The 23,295-nt window shown below is 60.0% G+C and overlaps 1 protein-coding gene across 1 annotated transcript; it reads left to right on the forward strand.

Moving 5' to 3' along the window:
• Positions 1-1,940: 1,940 nt before the first annotated feature.
• On the forward strand, positions 1,941-20,231 carry ADGRD2 (adhesion G protein-coupled receptor D2). Its single transcript, XM_045881878.2, is given in 24 exon segments — positions 1,941-1,976; positions 2,249-2,312; positions 2,648-2,860; positions 3,172-3,813; positions 4,223-4,321; positions 4,680-4,765; positions 5,039-5,320; positions 6,325-6,436; positions 7,139-7,273; positions 7,788-7,911; positions 8,341-8,446; positions 11,433-11,481; positions 11,484-11,578; positions 12,773-12,828; positions 12,830-12,874; positions 13,069-13,171; positions 13,445-13,598; positions 14,116-14,249; positions 14,335-14,450; positions 15,303-15,376; positions 15,379-15,422; positions 19,178-19,219; positions 19,336-19,380; positions 20,169-20,231. Coding segments are annotated over 24 exon segments (2,919 nt in total).
• The last annotated feature ends 3,064 nt before the right edge of the window (positions 20,232-23,295 follow it).

Genomic DNA, 23,295 nt, shown 5'->3' on the forward strand with positions numbered 1-23,295 from the left:
CTGAATGCTCCTTCCTTTCCCACCGTCCAGGCGGAGGTGGGGGTGGGGAAGTCCAAGTTTATTTGGAATCCAAGCCTCACAAGGTGGCCCCTTCTAATCGAGTGACTTCACCTGCGAGTCGTGGGGAGAAGCATAGCAGGTCCGGTCCAGGAACTGAGGAACTCCCGGCAGGGGTACCCCACGTGCGTGCGCTGCCACCGCTCGGGCGCCTGGCCACTCCGGCGCGCGCAGGAGGGCGGGGGTCCCTGACTCTAAGCGGCTGGGGCCGAGGGGCGGGGTCTCCTAGTCCCGCCCCGGCCCCGCCCCGCCCCCGCGGGTTTCCGTGCGACGCGCAGAGCTAGCGCAGAGATGCAGCCGCGGGACCTCGTCCCTGAGACACTTCGCAGCGGGTGAGCCGGCCGTAGGCGCCAGGCCAGACGCAGCAGGTGAGGAGCTCGGCTCTGAATAGGGAAGGGATCAGCGCGGGTGAAGTGGGGGGGGGGAGGGGGGCGCTTGTCCTGGCCCATCAGCCTAGGAGGGATTTCCCCACTGGCCCTTCGCGGAGGAGGGACACGCAGTGTCGTCCCGGACTTCGCATCTCCCTCTTGGGTGCCAACGAGTGTATGGTGAGCAAGGAAGGTGGGGCAAGGAGTTTGTGGGGGACAAATACGGGCAAACGTGAACAGGGGAGTGAGGCGGTCAGCGTTTAATGAGCACATACTATGTGCCCAGCACATGCTAGGGACCAAGGCTCAGTCTTGGACCAGACTCCTATCATTCCCCACCCAGAAGGTGGGGGGGGGGGGGGGTCAGGTGCTGTTTAAAAAAGCAAAAGTGGGGCGCCTGGCTGGCTCCGTGGGTACAGCATGCAACTCTTGATCTCGGGGTGGTGGGTTCAAGCCCCACCTTGGGTGTGGAGCCTACTTAATTAAAATAAATAAATAAATAAAAAGGGGGAAAGTGACAATAAAGTGCTTTTCAGAATCCCAAGTGTGAACCCCCATGTATTCCTGTGTGGGGATGTGTTTGATTTTCACACTTAGGCCCTTTATCTGGAAAGGGGAAAAGGGTATGAATTATCACTGGTGATGGCTCCAGACGTCCAGATGGCATGAGGCCAGCTGGCAGGCCACAGAGGAGCATTCTTTGTTCTCCAGTGTTTTCTGGGACCCACTGGTGCTTGGTCACTGTTGGGATAGAGACCCAGGAAGCCTGAAGCCCCCCAGACTGCTAAGAGTGACCCCCAAACCACCCACGATTCGGGTATCCTCAACTCACTACAGCGCATGGCCATGGCAGGCCTGCCATCGGTGCAGGGTGGAGGCAGTGATCAGAGACCGGTCCTCCGGGAGGTGCTGAGGGAGTGGGAGGCCAGTCCAGGCAAGAGGGAGAGTGCACTCAAAGGTCTTAGAAGAGATGCTGCCCGGAGAAATGGGAGCAACTTGGGGGACAGGTGACTGCAGGGGGGTAGGGGGGAAGTGGATAGTGAGACCAGTGAGGCCAGCGAGCTCAGCAGAGGCCTCATGAAGCAGAGACTTCGTGAAGCAGAGCCTTGAATGCCAAGCTCTGAGCCCAAAAGAACACAAGGAAGCCTAACAGGGATCCCGTCCTCTGTTTCCGCCTCTCTCTGGCCAGGCTGGGGCTGCTGCCTTCCCTCCCCACCCCCCAGCCGTTCCCAGCTCACCAGGGCTACAGCGTTCCCCAGCTGTGGTACTAGAAGGGGCTCCTGGAGACCATCCTTTTGTGCAAGTAAATGTCAAGTAGATGTGCCCAGCCCATCCTGGGCTCCCAGCCCAGTAAGGTTCCGGGAGCCAAACATGGGGGAAGATGACCCCGTAGGAGACAGAGGGGGTAGTAAGGCAGGACGCTGAGCTCCTTTCCTTTGCTTCTTTCCTTCTTCAGTCCACAGTGGCCACATCTGTGACCCTTGCTGTCCCTCACCTGCCCCTGCTGGATTCAGAATGGCCTCCTGGTGCTACTGCGTCTTCTACCTCCTGGTACCTGAACCTGGGGGATGGTGGGGGAGGGGGGGCTGGGGGGAGGCGGCCACGGGGACTCAAAGTTGCTGGGTTCCAAGTGGGCACCTCTGAGGTCATTGTGAAGGTCACATGAGATAAGCCCTTAGCTTATCCACTCCGGGGGGGGGGGGGGGGACTTGAACCCAGGTCTGACTCCAAAGCTTGCAGCTTCCAATGCATCCTGCTGGCGCACACAGTAGGTATTCAATAACTGACCTGACCCAGCCCCGACCTGTCCTCTTCTTTCTCAGATAAGGAGTCTCTCTGGGACCCCCTCCAACTCACCAGCTGAATCAAGGAGCTCCTGGGTGACAGGTTGGTATGAGGGCCCCAGAGGGGCTCCCCCTTCCCCCAGCTCAGCCAGCCTGTGGTCCACCTGGTGCACTGGCCTCTAAGGCAAAGGAAGGAGAAAGATGCCATTTAGTTCAACCCCATCATCCCGGGCCCTGGGCTGAAGGTTTCACTTGGGTCCATCTTATTCTTGCCACCATACAGATGACAAAACAGGCTCAGCAAAGGGACTAGACCTGCCAGGTCACAGAGCATTCAGCCTTGAATGAGTCCCAGTTCAATGTCCACGGCCAGCCCCACTTCAAGGGTCACATGGGCACACACTGCTCTCCCACACTGTCTCTCCTCTGACCCTGCAGCTCCAGTGGGCCCCAGTGAGGTGGTGGAGACTACAGATGGGGTGTGCAAGTCTCCAGGGCAGCAGCTGAGCTGGTGGCAGGCTCAAGAGTCCTGTGAGCAGAGGTTTGGCCACCTGGCACTCGCGCCCCGACCTGAGGTCCTTGCTCCATGGCTGCCCAACCCCATCTGGGTGGGCCAAAAAGAGGCCCTTCTTCGGAGACCCCCGAAAAGACGTGAGTGTGGGCCCAAGGCCTGGGAGGAGGAGGTAGGGGGCAGAGGCTTTGGCGACCTCCAGAGAGGGAGCCCACAGTGACAGTCCTCTTGGGTGGAGCCCAGAAGTCCCCGTCGCATCTCCAGGTTCCCTTGTCCTGGACTAAAATAGAGGGTTGACAGCCTGGGTATGGGCCCTGGAGCCCCCATTTCTTCCTTCCCGAGAGAGGGAGATACCCCAAAGCCCAGAAGGGGCCCTGCAGCTGCGCCAGTGGGTAGCCAGAGGCTGTGCGCAGCTGGGGACACTGAGGTCCCGGCCCGCATGTCCCCGCAGGCGCGCTCACCACGGCCGTGCTGGTGTTCAGGGAGCGGACTGCGGACAAGGCGGCGCGGCTGCGGACGCCCCTGCCCGCGCTGGGGGCGCTGACCGCGTGCGCGCACGTGCAGTGGGACGCCGCCTCGCCCGACACGGCCGCGCTCTTCTCCCTCGCGGCGCCGGCGCTGCCCAACGCGCTGCAGCTGCGCGCCTTCGCCGAGCCGGGCGGCGCCGTGCACGCGGCGCTTGTGGTGCGCGGCCACCACGCGCCCTCCCTCGCCGCCTTCCGCGCCGACGGCCGCTGGCACCACGTGTGCGCCACGTGGGAGCAGCGCGGCGGGCGCTGGGCGCTGTTTGCCGACGGGCGGCAGCGCGCCGGGGCGCGGGGACTGGGCGCGGGCCACCCGGTGCCAGCGGGCGGCATCCTCGTGCTGGGCCAGGATCAGGACTCTCTGGGTGGCGGCTTCTCGGCGCGCGATGCCTTCAGCGGCAATCTCACCGGCTTCCACCTGTGGGCTCGGGCGCTGAGCCCCGCGCAGCTGCCCCGGGCGCGGGCCTGTGCGGCGCCCCCCGGCGGCCTGCTCTTCCGCTGGGACCTGGGCGCCCTGGACGTCACGCCGTCGCTGCTCCCGCCCCTGCGGGTGCGCCTTCTCTGTCCCGGTACGCCCCGCCCCGCCCCGCCCCGCCCACTGGCTGCTAGGCCCCGCCCCACCGTTCGGCTCAACGCCCCGCCCCCTGGCTCCTGTAAGCGGCCTTCTGAGCTCGAGACCCAGCCCACCTCTTGCGAACCTGGCCACGCCCAGCCCTGGTCACGCCCTCCCCAAGCGGGTCGGGCAAATGCCCAGTCTCCGTAGCCTGAGTGAGTAGGGTCACCGCGTAGCGTCCTTGACCGGCCTTGTGCTGGCTACAGCGCCCTTCACCCGGGTTCCCACGTTGCCCCCTAACTCGGGGGCTGTGCGTCCTGGCCCCCTACGGTGTACAGGTGCCTTCAAGGCCCGAACAGGCCGGTGGGTCACAGGGGCTGCTTGGGAGCCAGGTACATCCCTGACACCTGTCCCATCCCTGCCAGTGCCCTCAGAGGAGTGCCCTACGTGGAACCCAGGATCCCGTACCGAGGGCTCTTTGCTCTGCCTTCAACCACGGCCCTTCCTGTGCTGCCACTGGACAGGTGCGCCCTGGCAGTGCCCGGGGCCCTGCTGAAGGGGAAGCCGGGTATGGACCAGTGTAGGCCAAGGGGGAGGGAGCAGTTGGTACAAACGGGGAATTCAGAATATTCTTAAAGTCTCAGGGTCTCCACAGAGTCCAAACCACAGGACAGTGGGGCCAGACAGACCCGGAGGTGAATCCCAGCTGTGTGTCCTTGGGCAAGTGATTTTGCCATTGTATGACTCAGTTTCCCCATCTAGAACACTGTAAGGCTCCAGAAACACAGCTGCCAATATGCTCTTCCTCCCTGGGCAGCAAATGGTGGATGGGGCACCCCTGGGCCATGTCGCTCGAGCGTCCATCCATCCTCTCCTTTGCAGAGACTTATCAGCGGCTGCAGGACGCCCAGTCATGGCCTGGCCAGGATGTTATCAGCCGAGTCAATGCCTTGGCCAACACCATTGTGGTGAGCCCCCCTTCCAGGGGGCTGAAGAGTCTGGGGACACTATGGGTCACCTCCCTGCACCTCAGTTTCCTCACCTATAAAGGGGACACCCACCTAACATGTCTTCAGCAATTAAGGTTGTTCATATTCCCTATTTTGGAGCTCTTGAAAGCCGAGGGCTTATGACATGTTTGACATGTGCCCACCAAGAAGACCCTAGTGGGGCCCAAGCAGGGCCCCTGGGAGGTCTCTCCTAACAGCCAGACCAGCTGTAAGTGGCTTCTCTGCCCACAGCTCCTCACGGACCCTCTCTCTGAAGTCCATGGACACCTGTCGCCGGCTGAGACCTCCAGCTTCCTGGGCATCCTGGAGAGAGTCCTGGCAAAGGAGGCAGCTCCCCTGGGGCCTGCTGCATTGCTGGCCGTTGTGCACTTCCTGAAGAGGGTGACAGCCCTCAGGGCTGGGGAGCCAGAGCCTTTAAGTGGGCCCTGGGAGCAGCTAGGCCGGGGCATTGTGTCTGTGGCCAGCCTGGTCCTGGAGGAGCAGTTGGCTGGAGCGTGGCTCTCAGTCAGCGAGGTGAGGCTGGCAGGGCTGGGGGAGGCGGGCGGGGGGCCTGGGCTCCAGCTCCATCCTTCCCCCCAGCTCGTGCGGCCATGGGCCAGTCAGTACCCATTGCTGCGCTCTAGCTCTCCATCCATCAAAAGAAGCTCCTCTTAAAAAAAAAAAAAAAAAAAGATTTTATTTATTTATTTGAGAGAGAGAGCACAAGCAGGGGGAGCAGCAGAGGGAGAGGGAAAAGCAGGCTCCCTGAGGAGGGAGCCTGATGTGGGACTTGACCTGGGGACTCTGGGATCCTGACCTGAGCTGAAGGCAGACACTTCAACCAACTGAGCCACCCAGGAACCCCAGAAGCTCCTTTTTTGTCTATTACAGAAGTTGAACTTCCACACACAACCACTCTTGAGTAATAATTTCTGCAGTTGGAAATAAGAGCCACTAATCCATAAGGACCTCCCCCATATCCAAGAACCTGGTGACCCCCTTAAGAGGGAGGTCTTCTATGCTGGGTGTTCAGCCATCTTGTCTTCCAAAACAGCCCAGATGCTCAGGAACACAGGATAGCTGCTCTCCAGAGAAGTTGTCCCATTACTGCACGCCCTCGCCCCCCATGCGGGCCTCACCCCCCACATGGCTTCTCTTTTGGAATCTAAAGGTTGAGCACCTTCTGTAGGTCTAGCACTGAGACCAAAGAAGGGGGAGGCACGAACCCCCCTTCAGAGTGTGCCCAGTTGGCCAACGACCAGCCAGGAGGCACAGAGCACTGGGAGGCCTTCGCCTGGGCTAGGCGATGCTGTGGCTCAGGAGAGGCTCGGAGAGGTCAGAGGAGGCCCATCGGGCCAGGCCTCAACACCGGCCTGAGGACCCAGGACTTGATCCTGGAGGCCCTGAGGAGCCACCAAGCATCTGCAGCAGGGAGGCCGCTTCACCGATTGATCGCTGGGAATGCGTTCACCACAGCGGGCAGAGCGGGGGGCAGCAGGGTGCGGAGCGGGAGGGAGCTGAGATGCGGCTCCTCCCAGGTGGTCGGCAGCCCCATGGCCCTGGTGGCAAGTGTACAGCGCCTGGCGCCCCTGCTGAGGCCCGTGCTGACCTCTGAGCGGCCCCGACTGCACATCCAGTGCTGGCGAGCCGGTGAGCCTGCTTAGCCACCCATCCCACACAGCTGGGCCCTGCGCGGGGCCGAGGCTCAGACGTCTCTTCTCAGCCTCCATCACTTTCATTCTGTTTCCTGCCTTTGCCCGAGCCCTGCCCTCCCTCCAGATGCCCTCTCTCCCTTGACCTCCTAGCAAACTCCTATCTATCCTTCAGAACCTTGCTGGAGCATCAACTTCTCCAGGAAGCCTTGCCTGGTTTTAGCTCTCTCCTGACAGTCAGTTCCTCCTTCCGCTGTCACCCCGGCGGCTTGAACATATCTCTTGTTGCATTTGTGGTAATGACCTCATTCCTCCTGAAGCTCCCTGAGTGCCAGGACCATTTCTGAGTCATTTCTGCATCTCAGGCCAGACCCAAGTACACACTCAGTGAGTGTTTGTAGATTGACTGGGGCGCATATGGTGGAACTTTGGCAAAAACTGTGTCCTTTGGGCACCCAGTGGTTTCTGGGGGCACATTGATATTTGGTTCCTGGCCCCCAGGGACCTGCCTCTCAGTGATCCTCTGCCCTGGACTTGAAGAAGTCAGACTTACCTTGGGCGAGGTGCTGAGCCTCTCTGAGCTGGATTAGTGGCCTGGACCTGTGGCCAGGAGAGGGGAGGCGGACCCTGCTGGCGGAGGCCAGCTCAGCAGAAAGACCTCCCTCTGGAGGTCTAGCCACCCAGCCCCGTTTGATCCCAGGTCTGGAGGTGCAGAGCCTACACTTGAAGGAGGCCAGCAAAGAGGGCTATGTGTTCACGATGCCCCATGGGCATCCAGAAGGGCCCGGCCACATCCGCATCCCCGCAAGTGAAGTGAAGCAGCTCCTCGGGAAAGGTGGGTATGGGGGACGGGTGGGGAGTGGGTCCCTCTTGGGGTCTGGGTCAGCCCGCATGTTGCTAACTCCACTACTTTGAATAAGTCACCTCACAGTTCAGAGCCTGTTTCCTTATCTGTAAGACTGTCCTCTTTGTACTTGCCTTGTGGGTTGTTATGAGGTTAAAAGCACTTGTCACATAGTAGGTGTTCACTGAGTCTCCTCCACTGAACTCCACGCATTTCCTCTTGGAAGTGGGTGGTGGAGGGAGCCTCCACCCTTGCTGCCACCCGGGGCTGGAAATCAGGACATGGAGCCAAAAGCCTTAGAGCTGTCTGGTTAAGTGCATGAACCATGGCTGGTTGGAATTCCAGTTCTACCACTTATTAACTGTGTGATCTTTGGGAAGGCAGTTAATCTCTATGAGCCTCAGTTTCCCTATCTGTAAGGTGGGCAGAGCAGCTCCCTCGGGGCCAACCCGTGGCACTTGCTCAGTCACAGGGTGGGGTCTTGGGCCCCCTCCCCCTCATCCAGGCCTCTCCAGAGTCACCGTGATCCACAGCTGGTTCAGCTCGAGTGTCTTCCAGCACACCCTAGGGGATCCTGGCCTAGAGCCCCAGGCCTCTCACAGCTCAGAAGAGACAAGCAAGACGCAGAGGTGAGTGGGCCCCACCCAGTAGGCTGTTGAGGGTCTGGATCCCCTCCCCAGAGAAGGCCAGGCCTCCATCTCATCCCAGAGCCCTCATTCTGATAGGTACATCTGCCTTTAGCAGCCAGGACCAAACCCTTCCCTTCCCCAACACATACAATCTCTCTGGGCCTGCCAAAGGCGTGCCCCTGGAACCTGGCTTGACGACGGTCTGGGGTCCTGGCTTCAGTACTGAGACTCAGTCAGAAGACAGGGCTTACTGAATTTACTAGCAAGTCCCCAAAGCAAAACTGGAACCCATGTGCCCTAATTCCAAGCACAGGACATTTCCTGATGTTTCTTTGGACACAAAGGGTATCATCTCCCCCTCTCCAGGCCGTCCAGGACCTCTCCCACACAGCCAGCTGGTGCCCTTAAAAGCTCCCTTTCTCCCCGCAGGTTTCTAAGCACCCAGGTGGGCTCAGCCATCATCTCCTCTGGGGTATGGGATGAAACCGGGGAGGTCAGCACGGCCGTGACCTTTCACCTACAGCACCAGGCCCAGGTACTGGGCAGGGGGCGGCTTCTGGGAACTGCCACCCCACTACACTTATCCTGGTTTGATGCCCCCTACCCCAATATTCATTCATTTAAACCAAGATCTAAAAATGTTCAAGAAAAATACCCATTCACAAGCTACCCCATTGTCTTCAAGGGAACGGAAAGAGAAGTAGTATATTCCACACTCCCTTTATGCTGGGTGCCTTAAATAAGCAACGTTCATGTAATTCTCCAACTGCCCATTCGACATAGGCAAAAAGTGAGCTTGGCAGAGGGGCTGTGATGGGCCCCAGCTTGTAAGCGGCAGAGCTGAGATTTCATTATACGTGTGCATGACTCGAAACACTGGTGGTTCTCATTGGAACATCCAGGGAAATGTGCAGAGGTCTGCATGGCAACGTGCTCCTGAGATCTGGAACAGTCGAAGTGCCCACCAAGGGGGACTGCGCAAAAAGCCACGTGCAGCTACGCACTGGAATAACCCGCTAGGGTTATGCAAGGAACAGGTCTTTTTCTATAACCTGACAGGGAAAGATCGCCAAGAAATGTTGCTTAATTTCATTACATGAAATACACAAATTCCTTCCTGCTTTTGAAACATTAGTTTCAGAGAAAGCTAAAGTCAGCTTTGCCCACAACCACGAATCGTGGACACGTACACACATGTACACATACCCCACAGTTTATCAGTCTTTGGTATGTCATCCCAAGATTGTAAAAATCAATTTGATTGAAGCAGATAAATTTCCATACACTAAAAGGTCCATTTTAAGTATACAACTTGATGGGTTTTGACCAGCATATACACTCAGGGACCTCTGCCCTAACCAAGGTAAAGACCGTTTCCACCTTCCCAAAGGGCTTCTTTGGCCCCCATGCCAGGCAATCTTCCTCCCCTTTCATACCAGGGAATCACTGATCTACTTCTTGTGACTATAGATTCTGTCTTTTCTAGTGTTTCCCATAAATGGAATCATAGTATATGCTGTGCTCTAGCATCTTTTGTCAGCTGGGGTTTTTGAGAATCATCCATATTGTTGCCTGTTTCAATAGTTTGCTCCTCTTTTTTTTTTTTTTTTGAAGATTTTGTTTATTTATTTGAGAGAGAGAGACACACAGCGAGAGAGGGAACACAAGCAGGGGGAGTGGGAGAGGGAGAAGCAGGCTGCCTGCGGAGCAGGGAGCCCTATGTGGGGCTCGATCCCGGGACCCTGAGATCATGACCTGAACTAAAGTCAGACGCTTAACCAACTGAGCCACCTAGGTGCCCCAACAATCATCCATTTTAAAAGCAAATAACAGGTTTTCTTTGTGTTCCCAACACCTACCATAGGATCGGAGACCTAGGAAAAATATTACAGATGAATGAATACACTGGATGATAATTCAGTCAACCCAAGAAATACTACACCCTCGAGAGGCATCATCACAGAGTGGTGGAAAGAGCATGACCAAGTCAGGACCCACCCTCAGCTCTGTGCTGTGTGATCTTGAGCAGATTAATGTCCCTCTCTTAAGCTCAGTTTCCTCATTTGAAATTACATGAATTTATACCTGTCTCCTAGGTTGCTATGAAGATCAGTCACAATAAAGGACATGAAAAACATGACACAGAGTCTCATATTCTAGTGAGGTGACATTGCTGTTACCCTTTCCAGTCGGGACACATAGCCCAAGTCCTGAGCTCAGGTCACTTTCCCTGCCTGGACTGGGGCTAGTACCACCGGTTGCTTAATGACATCTTATAAAATCTATGTTGTTGTCATTGTTTAATTACAAAAGTACTAATATGTTCATTATGACACATTCAAACTGAGACCTAGCCATGGTTAAATTAGCTGTGCATTTAATCCCAGACCTTTTGTGTGAGTGTTCACGATTATATAGACCATATATATATTTTTTTTACATAAATAAATTCATATTATACATGATGATGTGCAGCTTTTTTCTTTATTGAGCAATGTATAACGGAGCTCTTTCCCTGCCAGTAGATAGAGACCTGTCTGTTCATCTTACCAGGTGCAGAGCATCCCAAGAGGGATGTCATGGTGGTTTAACCGCTCCCCAAAGGATGGGCATTTAGCTTGTTCCCAGTATTTCAATATTATACATGATGTTAGCAGCAAGCCTCCCGCCCTTCCCTCCCCTCTGCCTCCCCACTGGCCTTTTTTCCCTGCTTCTTCACCCATGACCCACGCTGGGCAACCCCTGGTCCCTCCAACTCAGAGGCCTCAACATCCCCCTGCATCCTCCTGGTCTCTCCTCTCCATACTCGTTCGCACACCTGCATGCCCCCCATACACACTCACACACCTGCTCTGTTCCTGTTTCCTGCCCTCAGGCCTTCCCACAGAAACTGGTGGAGCCGGTCTGTGCTTTCTGGAACTTCAGTAGCGGGTGAGTTTCCATTTCCAAGTTCTTTAATTAAGGCAATTTGGTGTTTGTTTTTTTTAAGCCATCCATTCTGCTTGAGGATGAGGTGTGTTTTTTGGTCTCCAATCACCACCTGTCTTGCCTCAGGCCCCTCCCCAGCCCCAGCACAAGCTGGAGCAAGAGAATCTGTTACCCAGGAGGAAGTAAGCTCCCCGTCATGGGAGATATGCGAGCTCACTCTGTGGGGTGCCTAGGAAGAGACCCATCTGTCAAATAGGTGTTAGATTTGATGATATATCCAAGGCCAGGGCCCTTGGGCATGTGAAGGAGCAGAGGAGGGTTCAGAGCTGAGCCCCAGCTCCCTGCCCTGGATCCTTAGCTAAACATCAATCACTGTCATTTAGTAATTAATGCAATTAATCAGTTGTAACCACTGGTATTGGCCCCATGGCCCCCTATCATCCCTGAGAGTGTTAAGTGCATTTTACAGATGGGAAACTGAGGCTTGCCCAAGGTCACAAAGCTGGTTGGACGCAGAGCAGTGATGGACCCCAAGCTTTGGAGAGAGACTTTCCCCGGCTTGCCAGCTACCCCCACCCCCACCCCATTTCAAGAGCCCTTCTGTTCCCTGCCCTCCCCCCAGCCCAGACACAGGGCTCTCGTGGACTGTTCTGTGGCCACCGTGTACGAGGACTCGACTGCCTGCTTCTGCAACCACAGCACCAACTTTGCTGTCCTGTTGCAGGTGTATGACGTCCAGGTGAGTCCCAGGGAGGTAGCGTTGGGCGGGGGCAGTGGGGAGGTGATGTCGGAACCAAGTCTTAAATGATGACCAAGAGTGGAACAGAAAGGCATTCGCAGCAGAGTCAGTCTGAGCAAAGGCAAGGAGACTAGAAATGGCAGGCAGACTGAGCACATTCCAGAACTTCGACGTGTCTGGAGCTCCCGGTGCCAAGCCCAGGAGAGGAAGAAGGCGGAGGGACAAGTGCAGGGGTCAGATCCCAGAGCCCAGGATGCTCATGCACTGGGCAGGGGACCAACAGGAGCGCGTTCCACGGGCGTTGGATTTGCACCGAGGGCGCCCTCTGGTGCCAGGAGTGAGCTGGAGGCGCAAAGAGCAGCGAGGGGTCTGCGGGGCAGAGCACAGGGGCCCGGCCTGGGGGGACAGCGGGCAGATGGAGGAGACGGGACTGAGGGAGGAGGAGGTGGTCTGGGACAAAGGCCTGGGTAACTGGGGGGTGAGGGAGGCATCTCAGCGAGGGCACAGGAGGGTGACGGGGTGGGGCCGGCCACGGGGCCGAGGGCGACGGGGCAGGAGAGGGCTCAGCGGGAGATGAAGAGCCTGCAGGTAAAGCCGTGGCTGAGATGAGGTCAGAACAGGAGACGGAACCAAGGGAGGCCCCTGGGAGGACCCAGCATTTACACCCAGTCCCAGGAGGAGAGCAGGACAGATGTGCTCACTAGAGCTGGCAAGGGACTCAGAGGGGTCACTTGCTAAGAGACTGAGTGACACAGGGCCAGAGGCTCAGGAATGCCAGGGGCCCTTGGCGTGCTGGGGAGCGCACTAGAGAAACTTGCTCTCAGACACATTCGTGCCGTGAAACCAGAGCGGGGCCCTGTTTGCCTGTCAGCTTCACGCCCCCCCCCAGCCCAGTGTGTGGGGCGGGTGTCACCTCCCATCCAGTGCTCTCAGGAGCTGTGGAATCAGTGAAAGCTGGACTGATCAGGGCCAAGTTAGGGAGAGCTAGCAGGAGAGGACATGAAAATGCTGTCTTATTAAATGCCTGCTGTATGTAAGCCTGGCCTTGCTGCCTGGGGCTGTTGCCATCCCTGCTTCCCTGCAGACAAGGAGGCTCGGGGAGCCTTGCTGGACCGGGACAGGGTGAGGCCTGGTCTGCTCAGGTCAGGGCGGCGACAAGGTTACTGTCCTCTGGGGTCTTCGGCCCTCCTGCAGAGGAGCGCCGAGGAAGAGTCACTGCTGAGGACGCTCTCATTTGTGGGTTGCAGTGTTCTTCTGCGCCCTGGTCACCACCTTCTTGCTCTTCCTGGCAGCTGGGTGAGACGAGCTCCGGGCGTGTCCATCCTCGTCCCAGAAGACCTTGGTCCAGGGTCTCCCTTAGGGCTGTGGGCCCCCTGTGGAGCTGCCATCTCTGTCTTCATTAGCTCACCCACGGGGACCTGAGCAGGCAGAGGCTGATAGCGGGTGGGGGCTGGTGCTGGTGTCCTTGTGACGGACTCCTGCCTGTCCAGGGTCCCCAAGTCAGAGCGAGCCACGGTCCACAAGAACCTCACCTTCTCCCTGGCCTCTGCCGAGGGCTTCCTCATGGCCAGCGAGTGGGCAAAGGCCAACAAGGTGGGCACCCAGCAGATGTGCTTGTGAGCTCAGGGGGGACCAGCCTTTTCTGGGTTGCCCCCCACATCTTCACTTGGCTCCATTTCCTGGGGGGAGCATGGCCCAGAGATGAAAAAAGGCCCAGAATGGTGAAGGTGGGCCCAGGGCACTGCCCAGAGACCTTCCCCACGGATATCTCCTTGGGTTGGCGATGCCAGGCATGGGCAAGGGACCCAGAGCAGGGCTGCGCCCACAGCTGGCCTTGGTGGGGCTCAGCCACCCTCCCACCCACAGGTGGCATGTGTGGCCGTCACAGCTGTCATGCACCTCCTCTTTTTGGTCGCATTCTCCTGGATGCTGGTGGAGGGCCTCCTGCTGTGGAGCAAGGTGGTGGTCGTGAGGGTGCGCCCGGGCCCCAGGATGACGCTCTACTACGCCACAGGCTGGGGTGAGGCCCCTCGGCTCTCTGCTTCCGCTCTGTTCTCAACTCTTCCTTGTGCGGCCTCTTGCTGTTCAGCACCGCCCGATCCCCATCTCCACCAGGCACCCAGCACCCATCTCTGACGCAAGCTCAAGTTGCTCAGCTCTATCACCCCCCAGCGTTGCCCAGCCCCAGCCCCTCTTCATCGTCTTCCTCTCCAACCACGTCAACTCCCGACTGCTAGCACTGCCTCCCTGATCCCCGTGGCCCGCTGACCCGCATGCCGGTCACCACCCTCCTTCTCCACTGATTCTCATCCCTAAGCTCTCAGCTCCATCCCAGATGTCCCGCTCCCCAGCCCCTCGGGGCTCCGAGGCCGCCCCCGGAGGATCAGGCCCACCCAGCCCCCTGCCCAGATCTCCCCGTGCCCACCAGGGCGCCTGCTGCTGTGGGACAGCTATGGGCGGCAGCTCTGGGGTAGGGCCAGGTCCGCGAGAGGACAGGCTGCGAGGCGTGGTCCCGAGGGCACTCATTCTTCTCCCAGGTGTGCCTGTGGCCATTGTGGCTGTCACCCTGGCCATGTCCCCCCATGACTATGTGGCCGCCGGGCACTGCTGGCTCAACGTACACACAGACACCATCTGGGCCTTTGTGGGCCCTGTGCTCTTCGTGCTGAATGTGAGCGGGGAGGCCTGGGGGGAGGCAGGGCAGGTCACGCTGGGGAAGGGGGAGGCCCTTTCACCCGCTGACGCCCGGTCTCCAGGCCAACACTTGCATCCTGGTCCGCGTGGTCATGGTCACTGTGGCCAGTGCCCGCCGCCATGCCCGCATGCTGAGCCCACAGCCCTGCCTGCAGGAGCAGGTCAGGATCCAGACATGGTGAGGCCCCGAAGTGGGGGGAGCGGATGGGAGGCTCATCAGATGGGAGCCTATGTGTGTCCGTGGCGGCAGGATGTGGACCTGAGGCCATGTGCATTCACGGATGCAAAGCTATCCCTGCGCATAAGTGTGCACATGCGTCCCTGCTCGTGTGTGCACACACGCACGCTCATGTGTGCGGACGTGGGTGAGCATGCGCCCACGCATGTCACCTGCGGGATGGTAATCAGTCCTAAGTGTCAACGAGTGGGAGGCCATGTAGACACGAGCCGCTTTCCTGGGAGCTCGCCGTCTACTGATGGCACCGATGGCCTGGTAGGGACAAGGTAGGGGAGGCCCCCAGATCAGGTGGTCCCCAGAAGTTCAGGTTCAGAGTGAGGATTTAGGTCCCCACCCCTGCAGGAACTCCCCTCACTCTCCAGGGCCATGTCCTGCTGAAAGGAGGATCCCCCTGCCCTTGCTTTCCCCCACCCCATCCTTGGCAACCCAAGCCAGTGGGTCCCCGAAAAGCCAGGGAGCCCCAGGGGTCCCTAAGAATGGAAGACTTTGGACTCCAGGCCCCCTGGATCCACTGCCTACGCCTTAGCCCTCCCTCTGGACAGCTGCGACACCCTTCCTCTGAGCCAGGATTGGGACTGGGACCCCATCTCACCAGTGCCAACCATTTCTGGGTTTGAGAAGGGACAGCCAAGTCCGGCTGAAGATTCCGGCTACACCTAAGTCCTGAGCAGGGGACCCCGGTCGGCCACTCCGACCCCTCTCCATACACCTCCCACGTGCTGCCCTACCCAGTAGCCTGCAGGGGCTCCCAGGCCACCCCGGCCTCCCTCAGCCCTGCCTGCTCTCCTGCAGGGCCACGGTGAAGCGGGTGCTGGTCCTGCTGCCCGTCCTGGGCCTGACCTGGCTGGTCGGCATGCTGGTGCACCTCGCCCAGCCTGGGCCTACACCGCCGTGGGCCTCAATTCCTTTCGGGTACTTCCAGGCCCTGGGCTCAGAGGGAGTGACTGGTTTGTCAGGAGACGGGAAAGGAGTGTCCTCTCCGTCATGGGAGTCACTGACAGCGACCAGGGGACGTCGTCAAGAGGCAGGAGGGTGAGGGCAAGAGTGGGAACCAGGCCTCGAATCAAAGAAGCAGCATATCAGGGAGGATTTTGTGCCCACAGTTTACAGTCGAGGGAGCTGAGGTCCAGACACTCAGGGGTGTGGCAGAGGTTCAGGCTCCTGGCTGGTGCAAGAGCTACTTGAGGCCTCGGCCACCCGTGACCTGTCCCCTCGGGCTCAGTGGGTGGCCCGCTGTGGGGCAGCGTTAGGCGCTGCGCTGGTGAGGGCAGCAGTTAGAGAGGGCTTGGTCAGGAGGCCGACGCTCAGCCCACATGAACGAGGCGGTCCCGGTGACGCTGCAGCAGGCCTCCCGCGGGCCTGTGTCCGGGAGCCACGGAGAGGGGTCAGGCCCCTGTGCCCAGGGGGTTTGCGGTCCCGTGGGGGGACCCAGATGCAGACACAGACAGGCACACCCCAGGGGCCTGAGTTCTGGGAGGGAGGTGGGTCCAAGCAGGGCCTCTCTGGCCCTGCCCTTCCCCTCAGCCTTCCTCGCACCCCCGGCAGCTCTTCTGCTGCCCGCCCCTACTCCTCCCAGCTCCTGTCAGGGCTGAGAAAGGGAGTGGCTCGGGGGTGGACAAAGAAAGCTCAGGAAATGAGGTACAAATTCTGCCCGGGGTCCATGTGTCCCAGAGCTCCTCCTGGGGACCTGCTCGCCTCTCCTGGGATGAAGGGGCCAGTCAGTCATCCATCCTCGTGATATTTGTCGAATGCCTAGGAGGTGCCAGGCACCAGGCACTGTTCCAGGCGGGGGAACAGAGCAGGAACAGAGGCTGCAAAATGCTGTGTTCTTGTAGAGCTGACCATGGCCAAGGGCAGGTGTGAAGTGTTGGGGGGGGGGGGGAGGGCAGCAGGGATCGAGGAAGGGTGCCGAGGGTGGTGACTACCAGGTCCCGTCCACGTCGCCTTCTCGCCCTGGGCCGTGGGGACGCGCCACTCTCAGCCAGGCGTGGGAGTGGAGAGAGGAAAGAAGGGGCTGCTGCTGGGGAGCATGGAGGCCATGCCCAGAGAGGCGCCCAGAAAATGAAGAAAAACGGGGCTTCCAGCTACTCCCAAGGAAACACGGCTCCCAGAGACCTGTGTGGGCCTGAGCAGTGGGGGGCGGAGGGCAGCGCCGCACCCCTTCCCGGACACAGAGCAGCCCTTCCTCAAGCCCCACGCTTCCAGAGCATCCTGGGTTCAAATGTGGGCCCTGCCGGGTTAGGCTGCGACCCTGCCTGGGGTGCCCCCACCCCCCTGCAGGGGTGGCCGGGGCAGCTGCAGGCCATTGCCATGGTGACCACGGCGGTCATCCCTGTGGTGGCCCTCCGGTGGGCAGCGCTGTGGCCGCAGAACCAGTGCCACCTCTCGTCCCCCTCCCTCCGACCCCCTCCCCATCCTTTCCGCTCCCCTTGTCTCGCTTCTTCATCTCTTCTCTGAATTTTCTCTGCGGTTCCTTCTCGGTCCCCTCCTCCTCTGGCATGGCCCTCCCTCTGTGTCTCCCTTTCTGTTGACCCCTGACCCCCCCACCCCCGCCGGCTTTTGTCCTTGAGCATGACCCCTCTCCCCCTCTCAGTCAGCCGCAGACCTTCCTTGCCGAGGTCTCCTGGTGAAGGAGGGAAGAGGCTGCCTTGTGGGGTCAGATGGCGCGTGACCTGGGCCCGCCCGGACGTTCCCGGGACCATCTCCACGCAAGTCCCCCAGTCAGGCTGCCTTCTCCGGGTCCCTCCCCACGCCTGGCCTTTCCTCTCCTCTGTCTTCCCTCCACCTGCCGTCCCTCCCTGTCTTCCTCACCCCGCTCACCTCCAGGTGTCCCTCTGTCACTGTGGGGCATCAGCTGGGCAGGACCTGCCCTCAGGACCGCCCTCCTTCCCTGGAGCCGGCCTGGGGCAGAGGGACTGAACTCGGCTGGGCCTCAGCCACTCTTCGGGGCTGATGTGTCTCCTTGTGGCTCCTGGGCAGGGTTTTGTGACGGGAGAGCTGAGCCGCACTTCTAACCAGCTCTGGTTCCTGGGGCGGAGGGAGTCCTGTTGGGAGGCCCGGACAAGTTGAAACAAGCCTCAGCTTCCACGTCTCTATACAGGGGATCCTACTCTCCATCTCCATGGGATCCTTGTGGGGTTCAAGGGAGGTGACATTTGCAAAGGGCAAAGCACCACACGTGGCACCCACCAGGAGCACCATGAGCAGGCGCGGATTTGTTTCCTTCAGGCTCTGGGGGCCCGCGCTGGGCCATGTACTGGAGAGAGCCAGCTAGTGCACAGGATCCCAGAAGAGCCACACACCCACAGCATGGCATGATGGAGGCCGAGAGGCTGAGGGAACGTGGGGGCAGGCTGGGGACAGAGGAGCCACTCATGGGGAGGCAGAAAGGGTGCTTCCTGGAGGAAGTGATTGTCGGCCAATACCCAAACTCAATGAGAGAGAGGAATGTTTTAGGTCAGGGGAGCATGGTGGGATCCAACGGACACATGAAGTGGGGACACGTGAGCTGGTGAGAATGGGACAAGAGGAGGTGTGGGGGCCAGACGAGGTCCCCAGAGCTGTTGTAAGGAGCTCAGATGTGATCCCAGGGGTGCCAGGGAGCCTCGGAGAATGTTAGGCAGGTAGGTGCTTGTGGGGTTGGGGTGGAGTTTGAAAAGCTGCCTTTGTTCGGGTGGGAGGAGCGGAGTGGGTAAAAGGCTGCAGAGGGGAGACAGGCTGGCTGGGGGGAGGGGAGGCCTGGGGGCACCAGGGCCTGTCTTAGGGTGAAGGGTGGTATCAACCCAGTTGGGGCCTAAGAACCAGGGGGAGCAAGCAGTCAGGCTCTGAGGCTGAAGCTAGAAGGCCTCCAGGAGGCCCGCTGGACACCAACCTGTGTCCTCCAGTCTGAGCCTCAGGGCAGGGGATATTTCCTGTCCAGGTAGAATCTGAGGAAGGCCTAGGCTCCGAATTCCACCTGCTGGGTCACACTTTGGCCTGGGACTCATTGCTCTGTCCCCTGCCCCAGGCCCCACGGTCCCTCTCCATCAAACAGGAAGAATTAATCCACACTGCCCCAGCATGGAGCTGCTATGAGGGTTGTCACCCCAAGTGTGATAGTACTTTGTGAGTGGCCAGGCCCTCTTGGTCCTCACGTGTGTGGGCAGGAAGAGCCAGCTACGACCCAGCCACCCTGCTGAGTCCTTCACACACAGCAGGAGCTGAGTCCGGGCTTCTGCTTTCCAGGTGAAGAGACAGAGGGTCAGAGAGACACTCGGCTAGAGGCACAAATCAGCATGCATTCACACGTCTGCTGTCCCAGGACTTGATTTAGCCTCGATTTTAGGAAGGTGTCCCCCTACCACCACCACCCACTCTTGCAGCCATGATGAGGCTGTGAGGATGGGGCAGGTTGGGGTGGGGGGACGCAGAGGGACAAGAGGGCAGAGAGGCTGTCTGGTGGCCCGAGGCTGAAGGCATGGGGTCGAGTGGGCAAAGGCCCCTTCTGGTTCTCTCTGCCATAGAATGTCACAGATGTCCCCTCCCAAGTGCAGGAGAGGGGCAGGGCAGGATTTGTGTCCATCAGCCTGTGTCTCTCAATATCTCTGGGTATCTCTGGGTGTGTCTCTGTTGTGGCCGCAGGGCCAAGGGGGGGGTGACACCCACCCACATGCTGGGTCTATCCCCAGGGGCCATACATCTTCCTGGTTTATGCTGCCTACAATGGGGAGGTGAGCTGGGGACACCGGCTGCTGGGGGGTGGGGTGGGCAGGGCTAACTCGCAGGGCCCCTATGGCTGGGGGTCAGGGGGAGGGTCCTAGGCCTGACCCTGATGCCCAACCCCCAGGTCCGGAGCGCCCTGCAGAGGATGACGGAGAAAAAGACAACAGAGGCCTTCACGGTGGGTGTGGGCAGGTGGGGATCCTGGGGCGGGAGGTCCCACTCACCACCAGGATTCCAGTGCCCACACCGCTTCCTTTCAGGCCTGCTCCAGCCCCATGGGCCCAGGGTCCCGCCTGAGGTTCCTGGGTCCCTGGGAGGTGGCGCAGGACAACCCTGTAGCTTTGGTTCCAGCCCGAAGACATTTGGCTGTTAGAGGTAAGGCCACACCAGCCCCCACTCTGAGTACTACCCACAGCCTCAGTTTCCCCAGTGCTCAGGTAAAGCTGGGAAGGCGATGGCAGATCCTATTAGCCCATCCGAAAGACAAAGAGACTGAGGCCCAGAGAATTCTGCAAGCACGGGGCCTGGGGGATGGCTTAGAAATGGCTTATTTTTTTCCACCACCACCAGGGAACAAGGGCCCCAGCTGCCTGGCCCCGAAGCAGGGCTTGCCCAGGGCCACCTCCCTTGGGTCTCCATGCAAAGGGGGTTTTGGGGGTTCCCAAAGCCAGGTGAATAGATGAGGTTTGGGGCCCTGAGACAGAGCATGGGCTAAATGACTTCAAGCCCAGTCCAGGAGTTTCAGTCCCAGCTCCTAGTTCACCTGCTGTGTGCCCTTGGGCATGTTACCTTCCCTCTCTGGGCCTTAGTTTCTTCATCATTAATCTGTGGAGTAAACCTTTGAGTGGATCCTTAGGGTCTTTGATAACGAGGTCCTGTCCAGGGCGGGAGAGCAGAGAGAGAGCTTCCTGCCTCAACCTCCGAAAAGTTCACCTACTCCAGTGTTTTTCTCCGTAGGGACCCGCAGCCCCAGAATCCCCACAACCTTCTCCTCCATTGCAGAACCTGAGAGACCGGTGAGGCTGGGACAGGGGTGGCAAGGGTCTTGCCAGGGGGCTAGCAAGTATGTCCCACAGGGTGGGGGAAACCACAGGGACCAGGGGAGGGTTGGGGTAAGGGGGCTTCCTCTGGGGATCCAAGGGGCCCTATTCCTCAGTTACCAGGTGGTAGGGCACTGGAAACCGCCCGGAGGTGCTGACTACACACAGGCAAAACCTGAATGCCAAGGCCACTGAGGGTGGAGGAGTCATCACCAAGGTCGCCCAGGCTCCCCAGGGCAAGGGGGAGTGGAAGGAGTGGGGAACCCCTCCCCTGACGACCTCCTCTGTCCTCAGGCTGTGGAGCTGACCAGCATTCAAGGCGTCAGGTACAGCTCCCACCCCAGCGGGTTCCCCTTTTCCCCTTGGCACCTGGACGCCCCCCCTCAGCCCCACTGCACCGGGATGGAAGTGATCTGAGAAGCGAGCGCACCTGACCTCCCACTACTTGCGGGGCCCTTCCTCTTGTTCTGCTCCTTGTCGGTGCTGAAAGTCCCCCATTAGCACACTGGGGGTCTGTCAGCAAAGTGCAGTGCTCTTTGGGAGAGGCACACTCCGGATAGATTTGGGACCCCTTCGCAGAGCCGGTGCTGCGGGAGGGGCAGTGAGCTAGGAGCCTGCCTTCCTCTGTGCACCCACTCCATCTGGCCCCCCAGGCCCAGCCTCCTGGCCGCACCCCTCCCAGAGTCCCTATCCTGATGCCTTGTGGGCTGAAACGACTTCCAAACCTGGTGAGAAGCAAGCGCTTTTTCCTCGCAGGCTCCGTTCCCCCAAGTGGAGGGCTGATGGGGGCCTGTGGGCAGCGGGGCAAAGCTGGAGCCACCCCAGTCCCTGCTCAGGGAGAGGACTGAGTCTGGGGAGCTCAGCCTGGCCCGAGGGGAGCCGAGGGGCCTCTGGCCACTGTCAGCCTCTCTCAGCCTGGGTCCCCCAGTCTTAGAACACAGCTGACTGTAGGAGGGGCTGCCAGGCACTGCCCCGCCTCAAACCGGGGGATCCTTCCCAGCGTGGGCAGGAGGCCCGTTTGTGCGGCTGAACTGGGGCTGGGCTCTGGGCGAAAGCCCTGCGTTGGCTGACACCTTTAATCTGGGGACCTGGGGAAACTATCCTCCCATCGTGCCGATGGGGAAAGTGAGGCACCGGGGCAGTCACATAGGTGTAAACGGAGGCACATTCGAAACCCAAGTCTGTAGGACCCCAGGCTCCCGCGGGCCTCCTCCCCTGCCTGGTGTCCCAGTCCCAGGGAGCCTCAGCACCCCCTTCTGCAACGTAGGCAGGGGGCGCCCCCTGCAGGCCAGCGCGCGCTGGGCCTGCCGCAGGGCCGACCGCGCCCCGGTCCCGCGGGCCCCCAGCCGCCCCCCGCCCCGCGCACCCCCGCCCCTCCCCCCCACCCCCGCAGGCGCGACGCCGGTGGGAACAAGAGCGGCAGCGGCGCCTCCGCGCTCAAGTGACAGCGCCTTTGTCTCTGCTGAATGGGTGCGTTGCTAAGGCCGATCGTAGCAACGGCGCCGCTTCCACCTCGGCCCGCGGCCGGCCCCACCCTCCGGACCCCCAACCTGCCTCGCCCTCCCTCCGGACGCCCTAGCCCCCCTCCCCCTCCGCAGCCCGCGACCTTCTCAGGTGGCCCGAGCACGAGGTCCCTCCCGAGGCAGCCACCGCCCTTCCCGAAAGCCTCTGGGCATCAGGTGTTCGAGAGAAACTGAGGCTCAGAGAGGGGATGGGGGAGACTGCCCAGGGCCCCCCGGGGCCAGAATCCGCCCCTCCCAGGGCTTCCCCCAGCCTCAGTTCCCAATCCCCTCCAGGGGCCCCCGCCACGATTCTCCGCCAGCTCAGCCCGGCACCTTCCTCCCAGGTTTCTAGAGAGAGTGCGAGCGGACCTGCCTCCAGGCTCTGCGTGGGGACCTCTGAAAGGCCCCACCGGGGGCCCCTGCGGGACAGATGGCCTCTGCCTCAGCCTCGCCCTGGCACGGTGCCAACGCTGCTGCGCCCCCCCAGCTCAGCCCCCGAACTTTGTCCAAGATTGTTGCCCCCACACCTTGCCCCCCTGCCTGGAAGTTCTGACAGCCCCATGGCAGCTCTCCTAATAAATAGTACTACTGTGACCTGTTCCTCCCTGGGGGTCCCCCTGGCCTGGGGAGTCCCTGGGAGGAGGATGGGACAAGGGAAGCGGCCACTTTGTCTTTGGGACTCAAGACAACCCCAGTTTCATTAACAGAGTAGGTACAGCCAACACTTATTAGCACCTACTGTGTACCTGGCTGGTACTGAGCCCTTGATTGCCTTAGAGCTGTGGGTCCTCACCTCAGCCCCGTGACCACCATTGCCCCTGTTGTACAGAGGAAGAAACTGAGGTTCAGAGAAGGCCTCCCCAGCTGGTAGCCTGGGGACCAAGGGGTGGCAGTCACAGTGAGGTGGAGTCACCCAGAAAAGACTGCTCAGAGAAGGCATCAGGGTAGGTGGGACTGGCTCCAGGTACGACGGGTCATGCTGCGGGGGGACCCCAACTCAGACTCTGGCTACGGGACCAGGTCCGGCCACCACTGACTCTGTGGCAGGGGGCAAGATTCTTCTGTGAGTCCGGGTCCCTTCTTAGGTAGAGCTGGTTTCAGGGCCGAGGGGAGCAGCGGTGGTGATGTGTTAGGGCACTAGGGTGGGTCCTGAGGTGGAAGCCAGGCGAAGGAGGGGCCCAGGGACTGCTAACACTGTCCTGCGGACCTCAGGCTGGCCCAGAGGCTGCCGGAGCCAGAGGATGTGGCACAGCCGGGGAGCATCAGAGCAGCCTCCCTGGAGGAGGCACACGTGAGTGGAGGCGGGGCAGGGTTACATGAGAAGCCCCGAGACCCAGCCAGGGACAAGTTGCACCCAGTTCTCCCCATAGCCTTATGTGTCGCTTCCACTCTGGGCCCCACCTGGCTTGTCTGGGACAAAATCTATCCAGGGGTTGGCCCATCAGGCAAGGACAGGGGGCTGGGTATTTCATTCTGGGGATGGGGGCTGTCGAACCTTCCGAAGCCCCTCATCTGCAGAATGGGGGCCATCAAGCCCCACCC

Source organism: Mirounga angustirostris, unplaced genomic scaffold (genome assembly GCF_029215605.1).
Source record: "Mirounga angustirostris isolate CCGP_5_RB_7025 unplaced genomic scaffold, mMirAng1.0.hap1 SCAF_15, whole genome shotgun sequence".
Classification (NCBI taxonomy): domain Eukaryota; kingdom Metazoa; phylum Chordata; class Mammalia; order Carnivora; family Phocidae; genus Mirounga; species Mirounga angustirostris.